The sequence below is a fragment of the Centruroides sculpturatus genome, unplaced genomic scaffold, assembly GCF_000671375.1.
Source record: "Centruroides sculpturatus isolate CEXI.00-Female unplaced genomic scaffold, Cexi_2.0 scaffold1474, whole genome shotgun sequence".
NCBI lineage: Eukaryota > Metazoa > Arthropoda > Arachnida > Scorpiones > Buthidae > Centruroides > Centruroides sculpturatus.
In genome coordinates, this window is record NW_019385938.1 from 38,164 (window position 1) to 58,817 (window position 20,654).

Here is a 20,654-nt window from a genome sequence, read left to right on the forward strand (position 1 = left end):
TCAAGTTTACGGACTACGGCTGTTTGAAAGATTTTCTTCCATAAAATTAATCGATTCTAGACTAATCCGACTCAACATTTCCAAAATACGTATATATTTTTTGGGAATAATCCGTATAAACTACGCTATAAACAAAAAATTGTAGGATTACTTACCGAGTGTCACCATTCGACATCGCCATTGCTCAACATTGTTTTCGTCGCGGAACAGCTCAGCAAACGGCAGCCGCGATTTCTGATGTTATTTTTCTGCGAAAACTTCGCTGAACTTTGGAGACATCATTAATATAAATAATTTTTATCGCCGTTGAATAAGAAATGTTTCTTTCACAAGAAATGTATAAAATTACAGTACTGTATTAGACTTACGGTACCTAATTTACATACTGTACAGACGATAGTTAGCGTAAAAATCTCCGAAGCGTGGCGCCACTCTATACGGCGGAAATTATATATTTAATTATAACAAAGTTACAATAAGTTAATATATAATTATATATACAGTACCTAATTTATATATAATTAATATATAATTATATGTACAATACCTAATTTATATATAATTTATATAATACTGTCCAGACGATAGAAATCTTTCCGTAGCGTGGCGCTACGGACGGCGGGAAAGTAGTTCGGCTGCCCGATGACGTTTCAGGTAATTATAGGGGGTTTTTACTGTTTTTTACGGATACCGGTCACAATTTTTTCGTAGTTTTATAGGAATCGTAATTATAGGGACCGTAATTATAGGGGGGTCGACTGTATATTTTTTTGTACATAATTGGTTATCCGAAAAATAAGTTATCCGAACAACCCCAGTCCCCAATTGATTCGGATAAACGACGCTCTACTGTACTTGGTACAAAATATTCTTCAATTATATTTTAATATACTTTTAAAGAAAATTACAATTAAATATAGCTTTGTAAAGAAACGTACTGTACATAAAAATAACATAAAATCTTCTTTACTTTTTAAATCTTAAAACAATCCACTTATTGAAATAGCTCCCTAAGAGTGACTAATGGATGTAATCAGAGACGGTCCTGGTAGGTGCATGCACGCGGGCTGCAAATCCCGAGGGTGCCGATACCGGTCAATGTCAAATGCCTCTTTTGTCGCATCATTAACATACCTCAAAGGACGCGACAGGGTTGTTGTACATTTTAAACGTTTCTCACCATAGCTGTAAAAATCTAAATACAGTATGTTAAACTTAATAGTCATTTGTTTTCTAACTAATTCGTTTTAGGACCAGGTGTCCACGGAAATTTCCAAAATTTACTGTCATTGAACTGGAAAAATTTCTGTCACTGTCATTGAACTAAAAAATTTCTGTCTTTATTACATCTAATATTACGAAGAAATCAGTCTCCACTGTACTCGGCTAGAGATTTGTTAAGCTTTTGTTTAAGTAAAATTTCGGCTCTTTCGGCAGGGTTTTGTTTATGTCCCCAATTCCCTAATCGCTTAATTATTTAACTACTTCTTAAGTAGAAATAAATCGAAACCGGTTACTTTGTACTCAAATATTTGTAGTCTCGGGAAAAAAGTGGAAAGACAAATTTTTATGACAATGGATACATAAATCGTAGATTTAAGGAATATAAATTCTAGAGCTTTTTCTGTACTATCTCATTCATCAAATTTAGTTGTAAATGATGCTGTCGAAGTAACAGTTAATTTTTGTAACATTATACAAGAGTTTTACACGTTTTTTTCTACATCCCCTTAAAGATGGAACATACGAAATCGTAATATCACGGTTTAACATTGAAATCCGTGAGTAATGTAAAATCGGAGAGCTGAATAAAAATATCAAATATTTTAATGGATTTTTTTAAACTCCTGTCAACTATACAGAACTATCGTAAAAACATACCAGTAAATTCTTATCGGTTGGGTTAAGTTATAAATCTACTCGTGATTCACGTAATCGGGCGAGGGCGGCCAAATATCTAGCGGGCGGGCGGCTAACAGCCCAGAACCGGTCCTGGATAGAATTGGATGCGGTATACGTGTAGCATCCACCCAAGGTCCTAGGCTTCCACCAGCTAAACCGGGTGAGGTTGGTGCTCTGTAAAGCGCATGCGCAAATCTGGCTTTTTGGAATCTGACAATACAGAGATTCCACTCCGCCACTAATATTCGAATATACAATAGCAATCTTATTTTTTTTTCCACGTGTAGTATAGAAATTTGTAATAAGATACATAATGCGGTTATAATAAAATATTGTGCGATTATTTTCATATAATTAAAATTAATATGTATTTATTTTTTAGAAAATACAAGGGAAGCGCCGCATCCACCGCTTCCAATGACGGCCCACCACTGGATTAAATGCGCGCTTAACGCTACTCCCCAATTAAAGTTAACCAGAATTTGTGAAACTCATTAATAGATTAAAACCAGTGAGAAATAGGCTAACGTTTACACTTCGAATCTTGGCGAAAGGGTTTGTCATTTTCTAAAAAAATTTTCGAATTAATCGAATCTTTTCTATAAATCCATTCATGGTGCTCTCCTCGGTAATCTTTTCGCTAACCCGAGTGCCGTTTTGAAAGGGGAAATGAGTGGTTTTCTCGGAAATTTCAGACAGTTCTGTTTCAACATGCGTTATGGACCTAGAAAATTACTGTTTAGAACTCTGCAGAAAGAACTATTGGGAAATTTCGATTATATTCGGTATACGGTTTTAATTTCCAGAAAGAATTTTATTGAAAATTTAGCCGCTAGGGCGAAAACTTACTTAATATGCATAATATGAAGAAGCGGCGTCAAATTTCGCCCCAGTAGCTGTATTTTAGTAAGTAAAATTTTTTCCTAAAAATCGAAACTGCATATGCAGAAAAGTATTTAAACCAAATTTAGCCGAGACTTGCCAGATAAATTCTTTCTGGAGAGAGCTCTTAACGATCTCTTAATTACGATCAACCTATAAATCAATACAATTTGATAATTTTTGATTTATTTCATAAATACGAATATCGAAAGTACGGACTTACAGCATTGTTTAATTAGGCCTAAGCTTTATTTTCTTCTTCTCTTTGCATGAAAATATAATCATCGTTAAAATCATCCAAATTCCTTTAAAGTTTAATTATAAAATATACGTTTTTACATCATTTATAATGAAAATTAAGTTTAAAGATATAATTAATCGATTAAGACAAATCCGAGTGCAACTGGAGCAAATAATCGATAACAATGAACATTTTTGCTGTAATTGGGGTGACCAAATCTCTTGTATTAGTTTCAGTACCAGTGAAACTGCATGTTCTTCGCATATCTTTCTCGTTTCTGTCGATATGCAGTCTAGAAACTTCATTTGGGCACTGCAATAAAAAATATAAGTTAAGGAACTAAAGAAATGATATTTTTTATTATTTTATGAATGAGTCCATCAAAATGGCTACATAAATTAGTTGCATGCATGTTGAGTTGACATTTACTTAGAAATGTGAATTTATCATTTATAATCTAGATGACCGAATCAAGTGCAGTATACGAGGGAGCCGAATTAATTCTACTCAAACTGATTTTAATCATATGTACGCGACACATATACAATCTGCCGAGAGGAGATGCCTCCTGGGATGTCTTTTATGGGAAACTGGCTTCTATTTAAGTGTTACTAATGTTAAGAAAATCCAGAAAATTTTACGTGATCAGACTGTTGGCGAGCGTGAACCTACAACCAACTACAGTTCTTCCAACAATAATACAGAGCCCACCAGTGGCCAAGCGGTCTTTGTACCCTGAACACTGGGAGTTCGGTTGTGGGTTCGCATCTCTCTCGGACGGGCTGGTCAGTGGCCACGTGGAATTTTCCGGGTTTTCTCCACGTCTGTAACGCCTAAATATGGGCCAGTTTCCATTCAAAAGGCATTCCCCTAGGCAGATCGCCCAAGTGTTGCGTTGCCATAACTTAACGAACCAACAATAATAGAACACATTTTATGCCTAGAAGCTGTATTATTTTTATGTAACTTTAATGAAATTTTCTAGTACATTTTATAGCAAGATATCAACAATTACAGTCGACCCACCCATAACACTGTTGATTATTCCGTTTTATATGAATTCCATGTTGTACAAGTCACTTAGATTTTACAAATACATGAGCCGTTCACAGCCCGGCACACCTATTTGTAAAATCTAAGTGACTCGTACAACATGGAATTCATATAAAACAGAATAATCAACAGTGTTATCGGGGGTGTATCTCATAATAAATAAATGAATGAATGAATGTACAGTAGATCCCCCTATCAGACGGTAGATACGTTCCGTTCTTTATGAATCAATTTTGTAGGAATCATAGTTTACGGACTACGGCTGTTTGAAAGGTTTTCTTTCATAAAATTAATCGATTCTAGACTAATTCGACTCAACATTTCCAAAATACGTATATTTTTTTGAAAATAATCCGTATAAACTACGTTATAAACAAAAAATTGTAGGATTGCTTACCGAGTGTGTACCGTTCGACTACGCCCGTTGCTAAAGCTTGGTTTCGTCGCGGAACAGCGCATCAAACCGCGGCCGCGATTTCTGATATTATTTTTCTGCGAAAACTTCGTTGACCTTTGGAGACATCCTTAATATAAATAATTTTTATGGCCGTTAAATAAGAAATGTTTCTTTCACAAGAAATGTATAAAATTACAGTACTGGACAGACGATAGGTCGCCTAACTCGCCGTAGCGTGACGCTAGACGGCGAAAAATATATATTTAATTATAATAAAGTTACAATAAATTAAGTTAATATATAATTATATATACAGTACCTAATTTATATATAATTAATATATAATTATATGTACAGTACCTAATTTATATATAATTATATGAACAGACGATACTAAACTCAATTTATCCGCCTAAACGTCCCTAGCATGGCGCTGCGGACGGCGGGAAAGTAGTTCGGCTGCCCGATGACGTTTTACGTATTATAGGAGTTGTTTTTACCGTTGTTTACGGATACTGCCACAATTTTTATAGGAATCATAACTATAGGAAACGGTTTTATAGGGGGATCTACTGTATAGTACAAGTTTGGAGAAAATGATTAATAAACAAAAGAGGTAGATATTATTATAACAAATAGGATGTCCAACATTAATAAAACATGTACTGATTAAAATTAATTACAAAGAAAATAATGATTGGAATACATGAAATTTGCATAAAAATACAATCAACCAAGTGGAAAGAAAGATATAGTAAACTGCATAGTACAGTACCTTACTATTAATTAAAAATGGGAATTGAGAATGACCTAACTGTAGAGGAGATCAAAATTTATGTATTCACCAGGTAGGGAGAAAAGTAACTTGGAATGCTAAAAATTTGGGAAGATCTCATTCAACAATCTCAAAGTATCTCAATAATACTGGTAAGGAGCAACGAACAGGAAAACGAAACAGTGGGCGCAAGAGTTCAACAACACCTAGAGAACGATGTGCAATTCTTCCACGTGCACTGCAAGGAAACACATCCGTTCAAAAAATCAAAGCTGAGCTGCAGTAAATCACACAGAACAGTACACAATGTTCTGAGATCAACAGACAATGTTTCTTTCATCAAAATGAGTATATTGGAGTATATTTAATAATATAGTATATTGACGATTAAATATATACCTTAAAATTTAAAATATTTAATTAAAAACATCAAAGTGATTACAATATCCCATTATAAAAAATATCATTCCGTTTTGGAGTTTTAGGGCCCTACAAAATGAATTTTAAAAAAGCGCAAAATAAAAATACCAAAATAAATTTATATGTACATATTTAATACATTTATCTAAATAAAGGCAAACAGAAAGCCTCTTGGCTCTCTAGGTCCCGAGTTCTTTTCTATGCTTCCTATTACTGTGATGGATCAGAATTGTAATTCAATGCAAACGTTTTCATAGACTTCCACGGATAATTCGGAATAAATTGGATAAATTTTGTTTTCATGTCATTGTAGAAATGTTTTCATAAATTTTCATAGATAAATTGTTCTTCCTTCTTTACTGTTATGTTTTGCTTTATGGACACTCCCACAATGAAGAAAGTAATAATAATTATGCTATAAATAGCATAATTATTACAGGTTAACTAGCGTTAATTAATTAATTAATCTATCAATCGACATCATTTCTTCTCAATTATGCAAGAATTTAAAAAAAACTTACCAACAAAGATTTCGAAAAGTGTCATCTCCGCTATGGTAAGGCCGTTTTTGTCGAATTTTGTGGATAGGTTTCGAACATTGAACAAATTCATTTTTTAAATCACGGAAACAGTTATAAGTACGATGTCCTATAAAAAATTTAATGATAATTAAATTAATTTTTTCAATAATTTAAGGCTGATTGTAACCTATTTGGTAATGCAAGCGATCTTCAGTAGATGATGTTAAAAATTTCATGCTTTTTCTACGGAAAAAATCCTTTTGTAAAAAGTCTTAAAAATGGATTAATTGCATTAGACTTTCATTCATTTTAACGCGAAGAAAATTTGTAGAAAATTAACGAATTCGATTTTAAAAATTCTGGAACGTACGTTAATAGAAGAATTAAACAAAATTCTAACGCATAAAACTGTTTGGTTTTATTTACTTCCGTTTTCGAGAATATTTGGAAAAGAATTTTCCCATAGAAAAAGCGTTAAATTTTTAATGTCATCTGTTGAAGACCATGCACATAATCAGAGAAATTACAATAAGCCTTAATAATAAATGTAAAGTAAACCTTGCAATAATTTCTCTTCCTTGCAAACAGTTGCCATGACTTTGCGAGCACCGGCTAATTTTTTATCCAAAAGAACTCTCTGTTCGTAAGATATACATCGACTTATGTACTCGTCTACACAATTCATCCCTGTTTCAAACGCACTGAGCAGACAATTTAGGTAATAAACTATCCCGACTGTTTATCTTATTAAATAAATTTTAAAATAATTTACATACTTGCACGCTCTTTGAAGTTCTTCTCCAGTAGCTGCTAAGCCATGAAATTCTTCAGTGCTCGAAACAAACGGATCCATTTTCTGTAAACATAGATCCAGTTCTTCTGTTGGACATGAAACACACAAACCTAATAAAAACCACAGAATTAAAAATATTTATAGATTTTCGTAATCTTGCAGTTTGCTCGGTCAACATAGCAAAAACAAACGAAATCAAAAGGGAATTCGACCGCCCACCTTCGGTTAATCTGGTCCACCACAACTTATGCCACCACAGTTATACGGAATTATTTATACGAGTAAAAGCAGTGGCGCACTCAGGGAAACCTAGTTAAACGAATAAAAATTTTTCTGCGAATTCAATAAAATTCACACCTTATATGACAGCTAATTCATCAGTAGTATAGAAATGGATGCCACAACAGAGTATAAATAAAAAATAAATTTTATATAAGAGAAGATTTTTGGAAAATTTTCTAGTATGTTTGTTTTCCTTTTACTTTTGAGAGTGCCAGGGCCCCTTGGACCCCTCTGGATGAGCCACTGAGTAAAGGTATATATATATATATGAGGATTCGATCCAGTGTTCTTCAAAGCAGGGGGAATGCATTAACTGCATCGGCCATCCGGCCAGCAATTTTAGAGATTAAAATCCTTATATGTGGCAATTAAATTTAGTTAAACTATTTAATTTAATTTGTAGTTACTAATATCAATGCGAGATGACGTTCTAATTGACACCTCCTGACCAAATTTGTTTATTTTATTATTATTATTATAACCCAAAAGTAGTCCGTTTAATTAGGCTTAATGGATATAAACGGAATAGGCTTCACAGAGAAATTTAAAAAATATCTCCTACCATATTTTCATAAAATAAAGATATCGGACCGTCTCTAAATTTTAAACTCAAATTATAAAACGTAATTGTTGAATAAATTACTTAAAATAAAGTTCTGTCTTTATGACTGATATAACTTTTTTATTGTGAATATTTGAATGTTTATTTAACTGGTGTTTTCTACTAGCCATTTCCGTATTTTAATTAATTAAGACGGCCAGTAGGTTGAGCGGTTAAGGTGGCAGCATACTGCTTGAGAAACCCGGGTTCTAATTCAGATAGATTGAAAATTCCAGAAATTTTTCGGGGTGATCCGTCTGGATATGTCGATCCCGTTCCTACCACCCGGTCGTCTCATTGTGAGCCTGGCCGAATCGATGATGGACTTGCTAAAAAAAGGCTTTCTTAGTGCCCATAGGGCGGAAAGAGTTTAAAAAAATAGCTGAGTTCTATTTCAAGGAACGTAATCTCAATTTTTGTCATTCACCGAAATTGAAATACGAGGACTTGCTTTAAATCAATTTTGTAGGACGTGATTCGTCATAAAAACGAGGTCTACTGTATATTTAAGTAGATAGATGGGTGGCAGAGACAGTTAAGGACTTATTGCTCATATTTTTCCATATTGGGCTGCGGATTGCTCTTGCGTATTCGTTCTTTATTTTAAAGAAATACAATGGTCATATGCTATTATATGCACGATATGTGGATGACGTCTTGATTGTATGGAAAGAAAAACCAGACATTCAACACTTTCTCAGGGACGTCAACGCTAACAAGTTTTGCCTAGACCTCAAGCTAGAACAACAGAACGATAAAAAAAAACATACACTTCCTAGATATATTAATAGAAGTAAAAAGAGGTGGGGAAATCACTACTAAAGTGTACAGAAAGCCCACTTATAATCCGTTAGTAATACCATGGACCTCCCCAGTGCCGGCCCGAGGCAAGTTTTAGGATGGAGCGAGATCCTATTATGGCGCCCCCCTTGGTTGCCCCTAATTTATACCCTTTAATTTTCTTTACCACTGAGGCGCCCCCTTGGACTTAGCGCCTGGAGCGGCTGCTCCGTTCGCCCTATGGTAGGACCGGCTCTGGACCTCCCACGACCCAGCAAGTTATAAACTGGCAGCGTTTAGGGTACTTATAAAAAGAGTAAACACGCATTGCAGTAAAGTGCAGGACAGACGTAAAGAATTAGGACACATCAAAAAGTTAGCATGGCAGGTCGGAGTCAATCAGAATAAAACAAAGGCCTTAATCAATAAAAGAAGAAAAGACGATAATGAAAGTAACGAACGGGGAAGAGTAAAAGAGTACTCAGTACTGGAGTACATGGCACCCTTAAATTAACTAACACTTAGAAAGAAATAGGAGCAGCTACTAACAAAAAGATAGCATTTAAAAGAAACCCAACAGTATATCAGATGCTACGTACGGACAAAGATCCTATAGACCAGAACCTTATTTCTGGAGTTTACAGAATACCCGTACAAGACGAGAGGCGGCATAAAAAACTGTGCTATATTGGAGCTACAAGGATGTCATTAAAAAAAAGAATTAAAGAGCATGAAAGGAACGTACAGAAGGAGCAACCCCGTCACGGCTTTAGCGACATATGTTATAGCAGACCCAACAGAGGTATCAGTGAAATGGGAAAGAGCAGAAATAATACATAAGGTGCAAGACAGGAGACATATTAAATATGCAGAAGCCTGGCATATTCATAAGTGCAGTCTTGCAGGACAGGCTATAAACTTCAAAGAATCATATAAAGTATCCGCAGTATGGAAAGCGGGTGCATAATTATGAACGTATCAGCATAAAGAAAAAAGCACGGACAGACATTAGTCGAAGCCAGTTATAGCATCTATTTCTTTATTATTATTAATTTATATTTTTATTTTTATGTGTTAGTGTATGCGTATATTTGTACAGTCCATTATCAATCCGTAGATTCTATTTATTTATTTTTGGACTTGCGCAATAAGCGCCGAGAAAACTTAAAGTTAAAACTTTCTATAATCGGTTTCGTTCATCATAAATCATAAAATAGTTCGTTCGATCCTGACGAAGGTCAATTAATTTGATCGAAAACGTTAGGGCTAGTGCACATTAGGCGTTGGGCGTTGCGTTAAATGCGCGTTAGCAGCGTACACACCGCGCGTTTAGCTCGGCGTTCGACGACCGTTCTCACTGGCTCAGTTTGGAAATGGACGTGAAAGTAATTGCTTGTATTTGGCTCCTCTATCATCGCTATAAAAGACGATGGCAGAAGCAAAAAGAATTTTGAGTGCACCCAATATTACGAGATAGACAGATGCATGGAATGTTTGTGACATTGTATCCAAATGTAAGACAATATGAACCCAAGTTTTTTAATTATTTTAGAATATCTATAAAATCATTTGACGATGACTGGTCTCTTTTGGATTTCATCAATAAATAGATCAGTATCGAAATGATCGTTTTGTATGTACTGTATGACATGTATATAATATGACATGTATATAAATGTATTACAGTACAACAACATGGGAGCACATGTATCTCAAAGCGCGCGGCTGACTCCCGCAAAACGCGCTTTCTAACCAAAATCTATCAACGCGCGTTTGACGCGCTCTTGGCCAGAAGCACGCGTTTGAGTGTGTATATCTATGAGGAAATCTTGGTTCTTTAAAACGCGCGTTACCAAAGCACGCGTTTCAAAACGCCTAATGTGTACACAACCTTAGATTACGTTAATAAAATAGACTGCATGTTAAAGGTTAGTAAAGAGTAGTTATTTTTTAATAAGTGCAGTTTGAGAAGAGAGGTTGAGGAAATTTCTCAAATAGAAAGTATAATTAACTCATAAACTGTCAGAATGCATTTGTATTTATTAATTTTAAGCCTACTTATTACTTTTTTAAACTTTTGCTTATTACGGGATGCCACAGATTGTTAATAATCAATATGTAGCCTATTTGTGGCAGTACTCTGAAGATTCTTTACTTGTTAGAACCGAATAATTGCGCCGATGCTGTCTTAATTTCTAACCATGCCCAATAACTTCAATAGCTGCATTATGTCAGGTTGTGCAAATTGGGCAAGGCTACGAACGAGTACGAAGTATGCTAGTATGAAGTCTTTCTTCATAAATCTGATTGTTAAAGCCAAACGAACTGCCGAATTATCGAGCTATAAGCTTGATGCCGCTATTAAAGCAACCGAGATAAAAAATCAACAATACTAGAAGCAAAAGGAATACTGCAACTCATCTCGAAAACCTTCGTTTTCGAGATGAGTTGCAGTATTTCTAGTAGGATTTCGAGGTTACGGGCGAAAAAAACACATAATATCTGTCTTCTCTTAAATGCATTTAAGAGAAGACAGATATTTAATGTTTTATTTAAAAACAAAAATTACTTTCTAAGTTAGAAGTTTGATCTAAGTTCATTTTTTCTTTAATTTTTAAACTCAATTTAAAGGCTTTTTGTTTGTTGTTGTTGTTGTAAGCAATTTCCAACAAAGTTTAATAAATTTTTTTATTTGTGAGAATTTCTATGTAGTATTTTTAATATATATTTTACACAGCATTATTATTATTATTTTGGAAGTTGCAGAACGTATTAAATTACTTTAAAAAACGAAAAATAATTATATCATTTGATTTCGAGATTTATGTTACAAGGGCTATTTTTAAAATAAGGTCTGTTTGTGAATGAGAGTGAGAATGACACACGATTATGGCAGTGCGTATGTGTGTCTGCTCCTAGTATGCTTTGTGCTTGTTTAGACACCATTTGCAGCCGTATCATCTGTCTGTGTGCTGAGCTGTAAAAGTTTATAATGCTTAAGAAAGTTGATCCACTGACTGTGAGATATGATCTGTTATTTGATTCTTGAGTGCAAGAAACTTGGCAGCAGCAGAAATTCACTGTCAGATTTGTGAAGTTTTACAGTGATAATGCTATGAGTGACAGTAAAGTTTGAAAGTGGGTGAGAATGTTCAAGGACGGGTGGGTTATGTGCATGATGAGCCATGCCCTGGCCAACCTCTGATTTCTGAAGATTTGGTTTGTGATGTGGATAACAATATTTGAGAGGACCAACGATTCACAATTTTAATGTTATCAATTGAATTTCCACAGGTTTCAAGATCAGTTTTGTATACCATTCTTCTTCTTCTTCTTCTTTGGCCTTAGTCCCGTTGAACAGCGGGGTCAGCATATCTGGATTTTATTTTGAATCTCTATTTGGTCCGATCGTGGGCCTGGTCTGGGTGTAGGCCTACGGCTTGCAGGTCATGATGTAGTTTGTCCAGCCAAAGCTGCCTTGGGCGGCCCCTTGGGTGGGACCCAGGTACCTCCAAATTTAGGCCCATGTGAACGATGGAGTCGGCGTCAGCACGGAGCCCATGGCCATAAAGGTGCAGGCGCCACTCGTGTGCTTTCTTGTTGATCTCAACAATGCCATACTGGGCTCTGATGTCTACATTGGGTACTCGATTAAGTCTGGTGAGGCCACTCATCCAGTGCAATATCCTAGTCTCCATAGTAGCAAGTCTGTGGTCGACAACCTTCGTAGTTGGCCTGCACCCGGCCCCATACAGTGCGACAGGCCGGACGATGATTCGATAAATCTTTGACTTAAGTTGGTCCTTGATGCGTCGGTCGCACAGCACACTTGTTATTGAGCGCCACTTCAGCCAGGTGGCATTGACGCGTGCAACTGCCTCATGGTACAAGTCTCCATCGGCAGAGATCACAGACCCAAGATATTTAAACTGCTCAGCTCGNTACGTCTGTACAGTATGTAAATTATGTACCGTAAGTCTAATACAGTACTGTAATTTTATACATTTCTTGTGAAAAAAACATTTCTTATTCAACGGCCATTAAAATTATTTATATTAATGATGTCTCCAAAGTTCAACGGATTTTTCACAAAAAAATAACATCTGAAATCGCGGCCGCCGTTTGGTGCGCTGCTCCACGACGAACACAAGCTTAAGCAATGGCGACGTCGAACGGTGCACATTCGGTAAGTAATCCTACAATTTTTTGTTTATAGCATAGTTAATATGGATTATTTTCGAAAAAATTATACGTGTTTTGGAAATGTTGAGTCGAATTAGTGTAGAATAGATTAATGTTATGGAAGAAAACCTCTCAAACAGCCGTAGTCCGTAAACTTCACATGTGTCGGGCTGCGATTGGCTCATGTATTTAAGGATTCCTACAACGCGAAATTCGTATAACGAGGAACGTATCTACCGCGTTATAGGGGGTCTACTGTACAGTAATCACCTACAGTCAAGAATCGTATTCCTCAAAGATTACTGTTACAAATTGTAATAATATTATCATCCTGCATTCAGCGCTGCAACTTGGATTGTCTGAGCTTGGTAAGAATATAAAAAAAACGTGACTTCTATCAACAATGTGCCCATCAGCGGCCAAGTAGATAACATTAAATGAAGGCTAGAATTTCCGACTAACTACTTATATTAATATTAGTAGATATTCGCAGATTCTAGCTTCATCAAAGCGAAGAATTCCGTGTTTTATTCGTGTGTCTTACTCCTAAATAGGGAACAGTTTCCTCACAGAAAGTCTCCCATCAATGGCCAAGTGGTTTAATCCACTCGATTAGTTACGGGTTTGCATCTCACCAACGTGGAGAATTCTGTATTTACTTCACGTGTATAAAATATAAATAGGGATCAGTTTCCCATAAAAAGTCTTCCCGAAAGGCACCTCGTTGACAAATCAAGATGCATTCACATTTATAAAAAGGGATTCTATGGGACTTACACTCCTTAAAATCCATTTTAAAAGTGGAAAAATAATTTATTTGAGAGGAAATAATCAACAGAAAATATAAAGCAAATAATTTTCAACTTGCATAAAATAGTTCAACGAGGCTTTTGTAGAATGACAAATATATTCCAATTTAAGAATACAGCATAAAAAAACATTTAAAGAACATAAATATCGTTTAAAAGAATTTATAAAAGAGTAAAAAAATTTAATAATAAATTTAAAAACAACTAACAATGACAGAAAATATACGAAAAAGTGAGAGTTATAATACGATTTACCAATTTAAACTCACCTGTGACGAGTAAATTTAAAAGGAGAATTATTTTCATTTCTAAGTAGGCTGGAGAGCAGTTCTTGCAGTCTTAAGAAAATGTAAAATGCTTACCGACCTCGTTATTCAGTATTTTTATACTCAGAAGATATTATTCTTACTCCTCGTTGGAGAGAAAAAATAAAAATAAAAGCGATAATCCTAATGTAATTGATCGAAAGGTGAGATGTAATTAGAGGCGATGCAACAGCAACAAAATAATTGCAAATTATATTATTCTTCAGATTGATTAAAATGAAAGATGATAATTTATTATACTTTAATTAGAATGTATCGGAACGAATTTTGTTGTAATTATTATTTAACATAATTAAATATGATAGCAATTTTAGAATTAAAGTTATTTATTATTTATAATGTAAAACTATTCATTTTCGTTAAATGTAAACGTTTGAAGAATAAATAAATTAATAAAAATGATATTAAATAATTTCAGATTTAATTATGTATACGATGAATAGAAAAAATATAATTTATTATACGATATGGTGTGTTTAAAAGTGTTAGAAGGCCAAACCTTACGGAATAGCTTTTGAAAAGGAAGGATGAAGAGTTTTAGAGGAAGTGAGAAGAGGGAAGAAAAGTAAGGAATGATAGGAAAGTGTGAAGTGGGAACCATGGAGCCGTCGCGTTCCATTTATTGAGTATACTTTAGTTACAACACATGGGGCATAGTCCACAGATAACAGTATGGTCAAAATATATACAGAAAATAAGCCCGCACATGGTACTGCCTCTAGGGAGACAGGGAACACAAGCAATTGACAGCTATGCACGTGGCAAACCGACACAAGCTGCTGAAAATACCAACCCGGAATGTGCTGGAGTACAGAAGCACAAAGTTACACACGAAAAAAAATAATAAATAAAATAAAATAAAAAAATAAATAATAATAATAATAATAATAAACACGAAAAGCCAATTCGGCCATAATATAGGGGAATACAACGCAACACAGGGTCCCCCGATGGACAGCACGGCCAGGACCCAGTGGGAGTGGTAACAAGACTGGAATCCCCAAATAGCCAGTTTGGCCAGGTTACAATGGGTGTTATTATAGAAATAATATAAAATGGTGAGAAGTTTTTTCCAGTTTGTCTCTTTTCACCCTATGGGCACTAAGACAGCCCTTTTTATTCATAGCCCACTAGTGGCCGAGTGGATAAAACAACTGAATACCACTAGTCGCGGGCTCGGGTCTCACTACTGGTCTGGCCACGTAGAGTTGTTCGGGTTTTCTTCGTATCTAACACCTAAATAGAGACCAGTTTCCTGTAAAAAGTCTTCCCACAAGCATCCCCTTGGCAGCTATGTTACGTCTCCTTATTCAATTAATCCAATCCAATCTTTTTAATTCATATCCATCTAGGTTTGGCCTAAGCCTAAATGGGGAGAGACCGGATGGTGAGAGACCTCACCACTCGTTCTCCTATCGTTGCTTATTACTCTGTAGTCAAGGCTACAGCCTACTATTCTGGAGACCTGGATCGAATTCGGATATCGAAAAACTGTAAGAATTTTTTAGCGTATGATATGTTCCGTTCCTCACTACCGGCCTCCCGCTCTGTGAGCCTCACAATGGGTATGATTAAAACGGCCTTCTTGGTACCCACAAAGCAAAAGATTGAAAAAAAGGCAAACCGACATAAGTAGACTAACGCTTTGCCAACTCAGTCATCCAGCAGCCTGTTTTATTCCCCTTCCAGGTAACTCCGGATACATAACAAGAATTAGACTATATAACTGAAGAAGATTAGTAAATTCTAGTCGAAAATGTTATTATTCTAATAAACATCGTGTTGGAATTTGAAAGGTTGGATTTTACTTATATCATCTTTTTCCTTCCAGTTGTGCATGACAATCTGGGATATAATTTCGATAGAGAAAAAATGGATAGAGGAAGGTCGGGTAGTACCGGACGGCGGCTGGTATTGGACAAGCGTTGTTTCTAACATTCGCTGCAAGTGGCAGAAGCTGTGACACCAGCATGTTGGGTGAATAAAGAAAGTTTAGATTCCCGCTATATTTAGTCAATCAGTAGTGTTGTTGACACGTGGCAGAAAATTTGATAGTTTTTATAGTGTTTTGAGTGAACAAAGATGACTTTTGGTTGTCATATCTTGTCTGAAAATGAGAATAAGTTGTTTTTTTTTTTTTGTTTATTGTTGAAAACAACATTTATTGTTCTTTAACTTGTAGGCCGGAAATTTGATAGTTTTAATAGTATTTTGAGTGAACGAAGATGACTTCCGGCTGTCATAGCTTGTCTGAAAATGAGAATAAGTTGTTTTTTTTTTTTGTTTATTGTTGAAAACAACATTTATTGTTCTTTAACTTGTAGGCCGGAAATCTCCTTAAGCTTACTAATACGCAGTGGCGTAGCGTACTGGGGGCGGCAAAACTTCACAATAAATAATAATAATATCTTGTAAACACTTTAACCATTTCATCACATATTTTCGTTGCACCTACGATTCAAACCGATTGAAATGAGCACGAAAAGTGTCATCATCCGGCCAGTCCGGGATTTCGTGCACAACCTATTGAGCTTCTTTTTTTTGCTTGTACGAATCATTCGTATTCATATACACCTCCAATGTCCAATACAGCTGTCATCTAGGTTACTTACGTTACTCCTATCCAATTCTCCCTAATCGCTAACTGAACCGGCATGCACTGCACATTATTCTTCGCATTGCAAAATGACATACGCATACGTCAGGAACATCTGTTCGAACAAACCTCACCTGCCGTCCGGGCCAGCGATTTTAAAAAGGTGGCAACACTAGCACGGAATTTTTCATTACTTATTCTGTGACGAAACTGAATTTTATTTTTTAAATTGAGATACCTAAATAAGGGGGCGGCGAAATTTTCCTTTGCCCCGGGCGGCTGACACCCACGCTACGCCACTGCTAATACGTATAGTATGTGGTAACCGATGTTTTGTTCTATGATGTTTCGGATTGTATCGGACAACAATGTTGCGGTTTGTTACGGGTTGTATCGGAAACAGTTTAAAATTAATAAGAATTATATTCTCACGGAATGTTTTTGTTTACGAGACAATATAGGTAAACTACAGCAGAATAAAGGAAAGAAAGAATCTATGCAGCTAAGAAAAAACTGCTGGGGGAAAATCGTCTACATAAAGAGAAACAAAGTAAGAAAACAGTAAATAGGTCTAAATCAGTTCAAGAAAAGAGAGATCAAGAGACTCACTACATCATCTGTGGTGAAACCTTTGAAAAAGACTAAAAACAGTGTATTGTGAAGGTTGGGCTCACGAAAATTGCGCTGATCTTGAAGGAAACAAATATTTTTATTAATGTTATGTTTTCATTGCCAAAAAAATAAACACAAAATGCATTTGTCAAATTGTTAAATTTTCAGACTGATAATTTAAAAAAATTTTCTCATTTGTACCACTTTCTTATCATGTAATAACTTAGTTTTACGATCTGTAATTGTACTTTTATAAATATCTCAATAATAACACTGCCTAATAATAAAAAGTTGTTTGTGAAACCAAAAGTAATTCTCTTCTTACAGATTTTTCTCATGTCCGAAACAACCTTCCAAAATTAAACTTGGTAAAAATGTAATGACTAAAAAGTGTAAAAAAATTATTAATATTTTTATCCTAAAAAATGAGTTTTAACAGGCGTTTTTATAAGACAATGAAGTTGTGTTTGGAATGTAATCTGGACCAATTGAGCTGTAAAATTTTTTTATAATATAAGAGCGGTTTAGGTGTGCGGTACTACCGACCTTTCCCTATGCAATTAATAGAAAAATTATAAACGGGATCTGAAAGAACTAATTACTAGAAAACATTCGTTAAGTCGTAATTTGAACTCTAATTTCCCGTAGTCTACCATACATTAAGTTCTATTATCAGAAATGTATATTATGAAATGAAATCTTCAATTCTCTTTCATATTTCAAAACCGTATTGTATCTTTATATTAGTTTTTTTAGTTTTTCAAAACCGCAAACTGAAATAAATGAATGAGTTATGCCAAGTGTTGATTATTACGCAGCATTGCGGTTTTGAAAAACTAAAAAAATCTTCAATTCTATCAATCCCGCCGGTGGCCGAGTGGAAAAAACAACTGAACACTAATAGTGAGTCGCGCCTCACCAACCGGGTGGCCACGTGGAGTTTTTCGTGTTTAACATCAAAAAGTGATTACTTTCCTCAAAGTACCCCCTTATTGGCAGATCGCCCATGTGTTGCGTTGCCTATACCATTTTTAGACTTTCATTTAAAAACGTAATACGAAATCGATAAATGACAAATATGTTTTTATTTGTATTATTAGTTTTATTCATGTAAATATATGAATAAAACTAAATTTCGTATGGCTTTCGCAGAAGCGTAAGACTCTATGCAGGTTTGGTTTTGATAGAATATGCAAACTAACACATGGGCGATGTACCAAGAGAGATGCCTTTCGAGAGGGCTTTCTTTGAGAAATTGGCCTCTNATAGGTAAACTACAGCAGAATAAAGGAAAGAAAGAATCTATGCAGCTAAGAAAAAACTGCTGGGGGAAAATCGTCTACATAAAGAGAAACAAAGTAAGAAAACAGTAAATAGGTCTAAATCAGTTCAAGAAAAGAGAGATCAAGAGACTCACTACATCATCTGTGGTGAAACCTTTGAAAAAGACTAAAAACAGTGTATTGTGAAGGTTGGGCTCACGAAAATTGCGCTGATCTTGAAGAAAACAAATATTTTTATTAATGTAATGTTTTCATTGCCAAAAAAATAAACACAAAATGCATTTGTCAAATTGTTAAATTTTCAGACTGATAATTTAAAAAAATTTTCTCATTTGTACCACTTTCTTATCATGTAATAACTTAGTTTTACGATCTGTAATTGTACTTTTATAAATATCTCAATAATAACACTGCCTAATAATAAAAAGTTGTTTGTGAAACCAAAAGTAATTCTCTTCTTACAGATTTTTCTCATGTCCGAAACAACCTTCCAAAATTAAACTTGGTAAAAATGTAATGACTAAAAAGTGTAAAAAAATTATTAATTTTTTTATCCTAAAAAATGAGTTTTAACAGGCGTTTTTATAAGACAATGAAGTTGTGTTTGGAATGTAATCTGGACCAATTGAGCTGTAAAATTTTTTTATAATATAAGAGTGGTTTAGGTGTGCGGTACTACCGACCTTTCCCTATGCAATTAATAGAAAAATTATAAACGGGATCTGAAAGAACTAATTACTAGAAAACATTCGTTAAGTCGTAATTTGAACTCTAATTTCCCGTAGTCTACCATACATTAAGTTCTATTATCAGAAATGTATATTATGAAATGAAATCTTCAATTCTCTTTCATATTTCGAAACCGTATTGTATCTTTATATTAGTTTTTTTAGTTTTTCAAAACCGCAAACTGAAATAAATGAATGAGTTATGCCAAGTGTTGATTATTACGCAGCATTGCGGTTTTGAAAAACTAAAAAAATCTTCAATTCTATCAATCCCGCCGGTGGCCGAGTGGGAAAAACAACTGAACACTAATAGTGAGTCGCGCCTCACCAACCGGGTGGCCACGTGGAGTTTTTCGTGTTTAACATCAAAAAGTGATTACTTTCCTCAAAGTACTCCCTTATTGGCAGATCGCCCATGTGTTGCGTTGCCTATACCATTTTTAGACTTTCATTTAAAAACGTAATACGAAATCGATAAATGACAAATATGTTTTTATTTGTATTATTAGTTTTATTCATGTAAATATATGAATAAAACTAAATTTCGTATGGCTTTCGCAGAAGCGTAAGACTCTATGCAGGTTTGGTTTTGATAGAATATGCAAACTAACACATGGGCGATGTACCAAGAGAGATGCCTTTCGAGAGGGCTTTCTTTGAGAAATTTGCCTCTATTTAAGTGTTAGATACGTGAAGAAAATACGGAAAACTCCACGCAGCTAACCCATTGGTCGGGTACGATTCCGCGGTAACTACCAGTGTTCAGTCGTTTTATCCACTCGACCACTGCTGGGTCTCTACAGAGGATTTCATAAGTCAAGCACCATATGCAAAATAGCTTTTTAGATATGTTTGATGTGATTACCATTCTGTTGTACACGGAGATTCAGACTGGTAATCCAATTATTCCACACATCTTGCAAGATGTCACGTTTAACATTAGTGTGATTCTGGTTCTAAAATGGGCATGTGACACATGATCTGTTCATAAACGAGCGCCTTCGAGTGACTCATAGATAAAAGTGTTACATTGGGACTAAGTGGGAGCCATTTAATAGACCCACGTCGACCGACGTTCAAATATGTCTTCATGTAACCAGTACGTGACTTATGGAACTTCCTATATATTTGTGACTGGTTGAGTTCTATTTGTCTCGCTCAGAATTCATGTGTATATGTTACCGCTAAAGCTCGAAATCCGTTAATGTGTACATTACCTAGCTAATCTGCAGATTAACTAGGGTGATCTGTTAAAGCTGCGAAAATTGTTCAATTTCTCAAATTACCTAGGTAATGTTCAGATTATCTAGGTAATCTGCACATTAACGGCTTCCGTATCGTTAAAGTTCAAAAGTTTGTTTCTTTCACTTCCTTTCCCCACTCCTTCTTTTTACGTAGATAAATTTAAATCCTAGAATGCAAGCAAGCACCGAATTGGTGAGTAAAATCAAGAAAAGATTCTTCGCAAACC

General features: G+C 35.1%; 1 protein-coding gene across 1 annotated transcript in view; it reads right to left on the bottom strand.

Annotated features, from left to right (window-relative positions):
* Positions 1-3,029: 3,029 nt before the first annotated feature.
* Positions 3,030-20,654, bottom strand: part of LOC111612702 — a 22,066-nt gene continuing 4,441 nt past the window's right edge. The window contains exons 2-5 of the mRNA XM_023353945.1: positions 6,968-7,094; positions 6,750-6,892; positions 6,192-6,318; positions 3,030-3,337 (exon numbers count right to left, since the gene is read on the bottom strand). Of these exons, the coding sequence (XP_023209713.1) occupies positions 3,103-3,337; positions 6,192-6,318; positions 6,750-6,892; positions 6,968-7,044 (582 nt within the window). The 5' untranslated portion in view covers positions 7,045-7,094 and the 3' untranslated portion in view covers positions 3,030-3,102. The remainder of the gene's footprint in view (positions 3,338-6,191; positions 6,319-6,749; positions 6,893-6,967; positions 7,095-20,654) is intronic.